Below are 9,402 nucleotides of genomic sequence, written 5' to 3' on the forward strand. Positions count from 1 at the left end.
TTGGAGTTGGTTTGATCACAGATATATATCCGCAGCAATTGTGTGTTCCATTTATGACCATTCATTGCATACTAGTCATCCTAGGTGTGCTGGGTAGAACTCATACACAGACACTAGTTTATAAGTGAGACAAACCTTGGTTCATCACTTATTAATATATGTTTTTCAGTAAATATATTTCTCCTGTGAATACCCAATTACTTATCACATGATGTGAATTCATTCAACACATCTGTGCTTGATATTTTTTACTGTTTCAACAGTGACACTTATTCACTTTATGATATTTCAGATTTTGGTCTCAGCCGTCCGTCTCTCACACTCTCTCTCTCTCTCCCCCTTCTCTCTCTCCCCCCTCTCTATCTCTCTCCCCCCCTTCTCTCTCTCCCCCTCTCTCTCCCCCTTCTCTCTCTCTCTCTCCCCCTTCTCTCTCTCCTCTCTCCCCCCTCTCTCTCAGCCGTTCTCTCTCTCTCTCAGCCATCCTCTCTCTCTCTCTCAGCCCCACATCTCTCTCAGATCCACTTTCTGACCACTACCCTTTCTCCCAGCCCCACATCTATCTCAGCCCCCCTCTCTCTCAGCCCAACCTCTCTCACTCAGCCTGCCTCCCTGTCCACTACCCTCTCTCTGATCCCCACTCTCTGTCCACTACCCTCTCTCTCAGCCCCACCTCTCTGTCCACCACCCTCTCTCTCAGCCCCACATCTCTCTCAGCCCCCCTCTCTCTCAAATCCACCTTCTGACCACTACCCTTTCTCTCAACCCCCCTCAACCCCACCGTCAATCAACCACAAAACACCCACAGAAACGCTCTACAATCAACAAAGTTCACTCTGGAACCGATCTCCATCGATACCACAAAAAATATCATTGGTGCTTTGCGGAACAGCACATCGCCCAATGATATCATCCCCACCAAATTGCTGAAGGAATGTGCCGACATCCTGGCACCACCCATCACACAGCTTATAAACCAGTCATTTAAGGAAGGCACAGTGCCATCCCTGTTGAAAGAGGGCACAATCCAGCCCATCTTGAAAAAACCTAACCTGGATCCCAAGGACCCAACTCACCGCCGTCCCATAACAGGCCTAAATGTTCTCTCCAAGATAATGGAGAAAGTAGTGGTACAACAGCTGCAACAGCATCTAGATACCCACAATCTACTGGATCCATTACAATCAGGCTTCCGTCCCGGACATGGGACAGAAACGGCCTTACTCAAAATATGGGACGATGCCCTCGAGGCCGCAGACGAAGGAGAATCTTGTCTCCTGGTTCTGCTGGACCTAAGCGCAGCCTTTGACACGGTAGACCACAAACTGTTACTGATGCGACTAGCCAAGGTAGCAGAAGTCGCAGAAGGTGATTTACCATGGTTTTCTTCCTTTCTTGAAAACCGATCACAAACAGTTAAATTGGGTTGTTTCACGTCGGAAAAGCGCACGGTGTCATGTGGAGTCCCCCAAGGATCCCCCCTGTCACCGGTGCTTTTCAACATCTATCTTCGCCCTCTCTTTGATATTATCAGTAGCCAAGAACTACTCTATCACTCTTATGCAGACGATACGCAACTGTATTTTCGCATCTGCAACAAAAAGGATCATCATCTCAGTTTAGAGAAATGTCTCTCTTTGATAGAAAACTGGATGACTAAGAGTTATCTTAAACTCAACAGTTCAAAAACAGAACTCCTTTTCACGCCAGCCGAAAGAGTCAACTGGCAACAACCTGGACACCCCCGCCCATTCTGGGCCAAATCATCACCCCTAGCTCCAAAGTCAAAAGTCTCGGGGTCATCTTCGACACCTTCATGACAATGGACGCACAAATAGGGTCAGTAGTCAGCGGAGCGCACCATCTGTTGCGCCTACTACGCAGACTTATTCCATTTATCCCCAAAGAAGACGTAGCAGTCGTGGTGGGAACAATCGTGAATTCCAGACTGGACTATGCTAACGCCCTGTACCTCGGACTCCCAAAGTACCAAATCTCCCGTCTGCAAGTCGTTCAGAATACGGCCGCCAGACTGGTGACTGGGAAAAAAAAATGGGAATCAATCTCACCTTCGTTGAGAACCCTTCACTGGCTGCCAGTAAAAGACAGAATTGCATTTAAAGCACTCTGCCTGACACATAAGTGCATCCATGGGAAGGCTCCGCAATATCTTTGCGACAAGATAGAACCTCACAATTCGAATCGCGTTCTGCGATCCACCGACCAAAATCTGGTCAGGGTACCAAAAACCAAATACAAGTCCAAAGGAGAAAGAAGGTTTGCTTTTCAGGGTCCTAGACTATGGAACGCTTTACCAACCAGCATTCGGTTGGAGGAAAACCACCTGACTTTCAGAAGACGGATCAAAACTCTGCTCTTTTGATGTCATGAGACACGAACAACTAGCGCCCAGAAGCGATTCAGTTCGCATGCGCCGCGCTTTATAAGTTTTTCATTCATTCATTCATTCATTCTCAGCCCCCCTCTCTCTCAGCCCAACCTCTCTCACTCAGCCCCCCTCTCTGTCCATTATCCTCTCTCTGAGCCCCTCTCACTCAGCCCCACTCTCTGTCCACTACCCTCTCTCAGCCCCCTCTCAGTCCACTACCCTCTCTCTGAGCCCCTCTCTCTCTGTCTCAGCCCCCTCTCTGTCCACTACTCTCTCTCTCAGCCTTACCCCCCTCTCTCTCTCTCTGCCTCATCTCTCTCTCTCTCTCTGCCTCATCTCTCTCTCTCTCTCTGCCTCATCTCTCTCTCTCTCTCTCTGCCTCACCTCTCTCTCTCTCTCTCTCTCTCAGCCCCACCTCTCTCACTCAACATCCTTAGGGGAGCATCTCTGTGTTTGAATTGTTGCCATAAAAAAAATTGTAAAGGGGGAGGGGTTAATAAGGTGACCACGCCCTTGTAGGGGCGCCAGAAATATTTCTGCACCCAGGCGCATGTGACCCTAGGATCGGCCCTGGTCCAGCGACACAGGCTCACAAACCCCCGGTCCTCTCCATGGCACCGACATTGTAACTGTGGGCGTACGGCTGTGGCTTCACAGCCGAGCACGCGCTGCGTGCTGTGAATGGTCGGGCAATCTTCTGGGACCTGTGACGTGTCACATAAGATTACAGGGAGGGAGGGGGAGAGGTGAACTTCCTTCCGGTGCAGTGGAGTCCAGGGAGGAAGTGGGAGCTGGGTGCCCCTAACATACTTACCAACTGTCCTGAATTTCCCGGGACATTCCCGGGATTTAGACCTTTTTCACGATTCTAGCGTTTCCCAGGAAATAATTTTTCAAAAAATGTTGCCTCCGCCCGCCACTGCTGCTAGAGGTCTGCAGCCAGCGGAGACAATATTTCCACCGGCCGCCATTTTAGAGAAGACCAGAAGAAGTAACACTGAGAACAAACAAGAAGTGGAGCCGTCTGGGTAGCTGACAAAAGAAATTGAGCTGTGGCGCTGCCCACCTCCCGCCTGCTGCCGGTGTGTCTGTGACCTGTTGTGGAAAGGGACAGGGGTGGGCGGCGCCGCAGCTCAATTTCGATTGTAGCCACCTGGCCGGCTCTGCCTCTATTTTGTTCCCCCTTGGCCTCTGTTACTTCTGGAATTCTGTAATGGCGGCGGAGACTCCGCTGCTGGGATACCTGATGTAAAGGGGGCTCCACTGGGGGGATACCTGATGTAAGGGGGACACTGCTGGGGGGATACCTGATGAATGGGGGACACCACTGTGGGATACCTGATGTAAAGGGGCTCCACTGGGAGACACCTGATGTAAAGGGGGCTCCACTGGAAATGCCTGGTGTAAGGAGGGACTCTACTGGGAATGGCTGATGTTCAGAGAGACTCCGCTGAGGACACCTGATGTACAGAGGGACTCTGCTGGGAATGCCTGGTGTAAGGAAGGACTCTACTGGAAATGGAAAATTGAAGCACTAACACCTGGTGTTTGGAGTATATTTATCTGCTGATTGTTAAACTTTCTGAAATACACATATTTCTATTGTGGTGGATCTGGGTCTGCTGTGCCTCCATTCCTCTTTCTTTCTTTCTTTCTTTCTTTCTTTCTTTCTTTCTTTCTTTCTTTCTTTCTTTCTTTCTTTCTTTCTTTCTTTCTCCCTTCATCCCTCATTCATCTCAGACTCTAATCACACCCCCTTTGAGTCACGCCCCCTTTAAGCCATGCCCAATATTTGGCTTAAACCACGCATTTTTCTGTTTCATATATTCTGATGCTGTACAGATGTACTATCATTAATAATAATAATTAATTACTTTCAATGAAAGTGGCTAGCTGAAGACATAAAGTTTTATCTGTTCTTCAAAAGGACTGAAGCTACTAGTGCCATACGGATCCGCACACATATTTTTAAGGCTCTGTATATCAGGAACGTGCAGTCACGGGTGGCAGGTGAAGGAGGTCCTCACATGCTATGAACATAGAAAAAAAAATTGAACTTTGAGGGTCACAGAGACTCCAAATTTGGGGGGGTATGTAGTCTAAGTCCTACCCCACCACTGGTTCCAGAGATACGGGGCTCCTTGCGCAGCCTGTCAGAAGTTACATACAGAGTGGTCAGTTTAAATACAAGTTGGCACACTCTGTTTGCAGCAGACTGAGAGGGTGAGCTCACAGGGCCAGATCCACGTACAGCGGGCGCAACTTAAATATTCGGATTTAAGTTACACCGCCGCAAAATTTCTACCTAAGTGCCCGATCCACAAAGCACTTACCTAGAAATTTGCAGCGGTGTAACTTAAATCTGTCCGGCGCAAGGCGGGCTCAATCTAATGGGGCGAGTCCCATTTAAATTAGGCGCACTCCCACGCCGGACGTACTGCGCATGCTCCTGATGCGATTTTCCCGACGTGCTTTGCGTGAAGTTACGTTGCGCCGAGTTTTGAGAATCGCGACGGGTGTAAAAGAAAAAAAAAGAGTTGCGGCGGGAAAAATTTTTTTTTTTAAAAACATTTGACAGCGACGCGGGAAAGAAGGGTCTACTTTTACATGGTGTACTAAGTTTACACTTTGTAAAAGCAGCCCTAATTTTGCGACGGCAAACTAACACTTACGGAAAAAAAAACGAAGGGAAAAAGCTTTGTGGATCTCCGTAAGTGCTAATTTGCATACCCGACGCGGAATTTCGACGAGAAATGCCCCCAGCGGCGGCCGCGGTACTGCATCCTAAGATCCGACAGTGTAAAACTATTACACCTGCCGGATCTTAGGAATATCTATGCGTAACTGATTCTATGAATCAGCCGCATAGATAGAAACAGGGATACGACGGCGTATCAGTAGATACGCCTGCGTATCCCTTTTGTGGATCTGGCCCACAGTGCCTTTCCTCACTACTTGTCAGAGGCATAGAGCTCAATGGACAGCTTGGACTCTTGGACCAATGGTACAGTAAAAAAAGCATGCCTTTCACTGCAGTGTCATAGAAGGGGGCATGTGTCTAAAAGATAAATCCCATGCTTTTCTCACACAGAGGTATTTGCACACAATTTTTTTGAAAACATGTTTTTTGGGGGGGAAAAACAGTTTCATGAATAAAAATAAATAAATAAAAAACACTAACATTAGCTCTGATTTTTTGTACAATGTGAAATATAATATTACGTTAGTAAATACACTAACGTTAGCCCGATTTTTTTGTACAATGTGAAAGATAATGTTACTCCGAGTATATAGATAACCCAACATGGAATGCTTTAAAATTGCGCACACTTGTGGAATGGCGCAAAACTTCAGAACTTATAAATCTCCAGAGGTGACGCTTGAATTTTTTTTAAAGGTTACATGTTTAGGCTGGATTCACACTTGTGCTTTGCGTTTTTGAGCTCTGGTTTCTATGCCAAGTTCTCAAACAGTTGTTTAGCGGTTCCTTTGCATTTTAGCTGCGGATTTGCTGACCTGGGAGAGGGGGAGGGAAGTCTCGCCGCTATTATCATGAGGGGGAACTCCACGCCAAATTTTAAATAAAAAAACGGCATTGCTTCCCCTCCAGGAGCATACCAGGCTCTTAGGTCTGGTATGGATTTTAATGGGAACCCCTACGCCAAAAAAACGGCGTGGAGGTCCCCCCAAAATCCATACCAGACCCTTATCCGAGCACGCAGCCCGGCCGGTCAGGAAAGGGGGTGGGGACGAGCGAGCACCCCCCTCCTGAACCGTACCAGGCCGCATGCCCTCAACCTGCGGCCACCCCAAAGCACCCTGTCCCCATGTTGATGAGGACAGGGCCTCTTCCCGACAACCCTGGCCGTTGGTTGTCGGGCTCAGCGCGCAGGGGGCTTATCGGAATCCGGGAGCCTCAGATCCCGGGCCCCCCACCCTATGTGAATGAGTAGGGGTACACCCCTACCCATTCACCTGCTGGAAGAAAAATGTAAAAAAAAACACACTACACAAGTTTTTTAAGTAATTTATTAGGCAGCTCCAGGGGTCTTCTTCCGACTTTCGGGGTCTCTTCCGACTCTCCGGCCTCTTCTCCCGCTCTCAGGTGCCTTCTCCGCGCTCTCCAGTGCTTTCCTCCTTCTGCCGGGCACCACCGCTAACTTCTTCTAGCTCTTTTACTAGCAGTGACCCAGTCATCCTCGTCGCCTTCTTCCCTCTTCTCTTCTTGAGATGTTGACTCAACGCTCTGTCCCTCTGTAATGCTGGCTGAACGGTGGGATTCGGACAATTTTGACACATTTTTGGGACCATTGTCATTTTCACAGCAAAAAAAGCATTTAAAATGCATTGTTTACTGTGAAAATGACAATTGCAGTTTGGGAGTTAACCACAAGGGGGCGCTGATGGGGTTATGTATGACCTCATCTGTGTTTCTAACTGTAGGGGGGTGTGGCTGTAGGTTTGACGTCATTGATTGTGATTCCCTATATAAGGGAACACACGATCGATCACGGCGCCACAGTGAAGAACGGGGAAGCTGTGTTTACACACAGCTCTCCCCGTTCTTCAGTTCCGGGGACCGATCGCGGGACTCCAGCGGCGATCGGGTCCGCGAGTCCCGCGGCTGCGGTCACGGAGCTTCGGACCGGGTCGCGTGCACGCGCCCCCACGGCTGGGCTTAAAGGGCAATGTACAGGTACGTTGATGTGCCCAGCCGTGCCATTCTGCCGACGTAAATCGGCGTGAAGGGGTCCTTAAGTGTTTAAAGTTGGGCCTGTGGTGTCAGGGGACAGGAGAGAGAGGCCTGACACAAAGAGGGTCATTCCTCTGCTCTCCTCCTTCCTGGACTTATAGAGCCGACCTGAGTAAAGGTAACCAATCTAATTTGTAATTGTATGTTTATTGAAGATTTTTTACAAAAACAAGAAAAGGCGAATATAATACATAAAAGTAACATCATCTTATCAGTGCTGTATTATAGCCTAGGCCGACAAGGCCCAGGCCTAGGGCGGCACTTTGTGGGGTGCGGCAAAAAAGCCTGTCCCCCTGTCGTCATCCCATCCTGTCCCTCTGTCCTCATCCCACCCTGTCCTCATCCCACCCTGCCCCTCTGTCCTCATCCCACCCTGCCCCTCTGTCCTCATCCCACCCTGTCCCTCTGTCCTCATCCCACCCTGTCCCCCTGTCCTCATCCCACCCTGTCCTCATCCCATCCTGTCCCCCTGACCTCATCCCACTCTGTCCCCCTGTCCTCATCCCACCCTGTCCCCCTGTCCTCATCCCACCCTGTCCCTCTGTCCTCATCCCACCCTGTCCTCATCCCATCCTGTCCCCCTGACCTCATCCCACTCTGTCCCCCTGTCCTCATCCCACCCTGTCCCCCTGTCCTCATCCCACCCTGTCCCCCTGTCTTCATCCCACCCTGTCCCCCTGTCCCCATCCCATCCTGTCCCCCTGCCCTCACCCCTTCCTGTCCCCCTGTCCTCATCCCATCCTGTCCCCCTGTCCTCATCCCACCCTGTCCCTCTGTCCTCATCCCACCCTGTCCCTCTGTCCTCATCCCACCCTGTCCCCCTCCCACCCTGTCCCCCTGTCCTCATCCCACCACGTCCCTCTGTCCTCATCCCATGAAAATGACAGGGCGGGTCTTAAAAAGGAAGGGGTGTAGTCTTGACAGGAAGGGGTGCGTCATATATAAAGTAGGGGGTGTGCGAGTTTCTTCAGGCCTAGGGCAGCACAAAACCTAAATACACCCCTGCATCTTATACAGAAGAAGATAAGCGTCTCTTACTGGGGGATGTCATAATCAGAACAAAAAAGAAAGAAGAAAATCAAGGGGGGAGGTACACCATGGATCTAAACGTAGCAAACATGTAGTAATAGTATATAAATAATAATAATGGTATGCAGGCTAATTATTCGAACATGCAGGAACTAGTTGCCTAAGAAACCTTTAATAGTAGATCAGGAAAGCGATTCAGGATTAAAGGAGGAGTTGTCCCAAGGATCCCATATCTTTGAGAATTGAGGCAAAGAATCGTGAATCACGTAACCAGTCTAATTTAAAGTGTCATATTGTGCTTTATTTACCATTGAAGTGTGCCTCTGCTCTTGGGGACATTCTCGGGTTTGGAATCCCCTGAAAGCAGCTTGAATAAAGGATTGAGAGCTGTATGGCTCTTAAATCTCAGTTATTGCTCTCTAGTTGATTACTTAACTATATACTGTTACTGTCCGCATTCTAACACAGAAATATTGCAGTAAAGACAATATCTGTGTTTTATTATAACTTGTGTGTTTCTCATGGATCATTGCACTTACACTATTGCCAGGTGTGCCAGAGGGGGCTGAGGCTGTTATTAGGGTTAAGAAGCAGAGTAAAGGACTGAACATACAGAAGAAACTCCTTCGGGGGTATCGCTACACATGCAACTGGTAAAACTCCAGTTCAACCGCCTGTTTTTACAACCTTCCTGGCCACTGTGTAAACTCAGCCTTACTGTTTTATGTTTTATTTTTAATACATTTGGTTTCATAACAAAATGAATTTAAGTCTGCATCCTACCTGTTCCGGGGCATAGGTACCGAACCCGATCACTGGCATCTTGTGCCCATCGTTCAGAACCACATAGGAGTCTGCTTTTAGAGCCATTGTCTGCTTCCTACAGTATCTTGCACACTGACTTCTTTGCTACTTTTGTATGTGACTGTATTCCATCTCTAACCCCTCCTCCTGGTCGGCCTGTAATCTGCACATGCTGTGGAGAGTTTAACCACTTGTTGGCAATCACCTCATTTGCAGCACATCAGTTTCAGCTTGTTGAAAATAAGAGGACTGCCAGGGCAGGGTTAAACATTCACATTTTCTTTGTAGTCTAGCCCTCATAGTGCAGATTGATAGATCTGGGCAGAAGTCAATTCCAAACAATATAGCATCACACCTGTGACATCCAGAGGGGACAAAGTGTTTTGCAGTGTCACAATGACTTTACCTGTGTCAAGTTTACAAAGGAATT

At 48.6% G+C, this 9,402-nt stretch overlaps 1 protein-coding gene across 1 annotated transcript in view; it reads right to left on the bottom strand.

Moving 5' to 3' along the window:
- The window catches only part of LOC120932848 (aldo-keto reductase family 1 member C1-like), a 29,521-nt gene extending 20,425 nt beyond the window's left edge, over positions 1–9,096 (bottom strand). Inside the window, exon 1 of the mRNA XM_040345634.1 lies at positions 8,952–9,096. Within this exon, the coding sequence (XP_040201568.1) occupies positions 8,952–9,038 (87 nt within the window). The 5' untranslated portion in view covers positions 9,039–9,096. The remainder of the gene's footprint in view (positions 1–8,951) is intronic.
- Between the last annotated feature and the right edge of the window lie 306 nt (positions 9,097–9,402).

Source organism: Rana temporaria, chromosome 3 (genome assembly GCF_905171775.1).
Source record: "Rana temporaria chromosome 3, aRanTem1.1, whole genome shotgun sequence".
Lineage (NCBI taxonomy): Eukaryota > Metazoa > Chordata > Amphibia > Anura > Ranidae > Rana > Rana temporaria.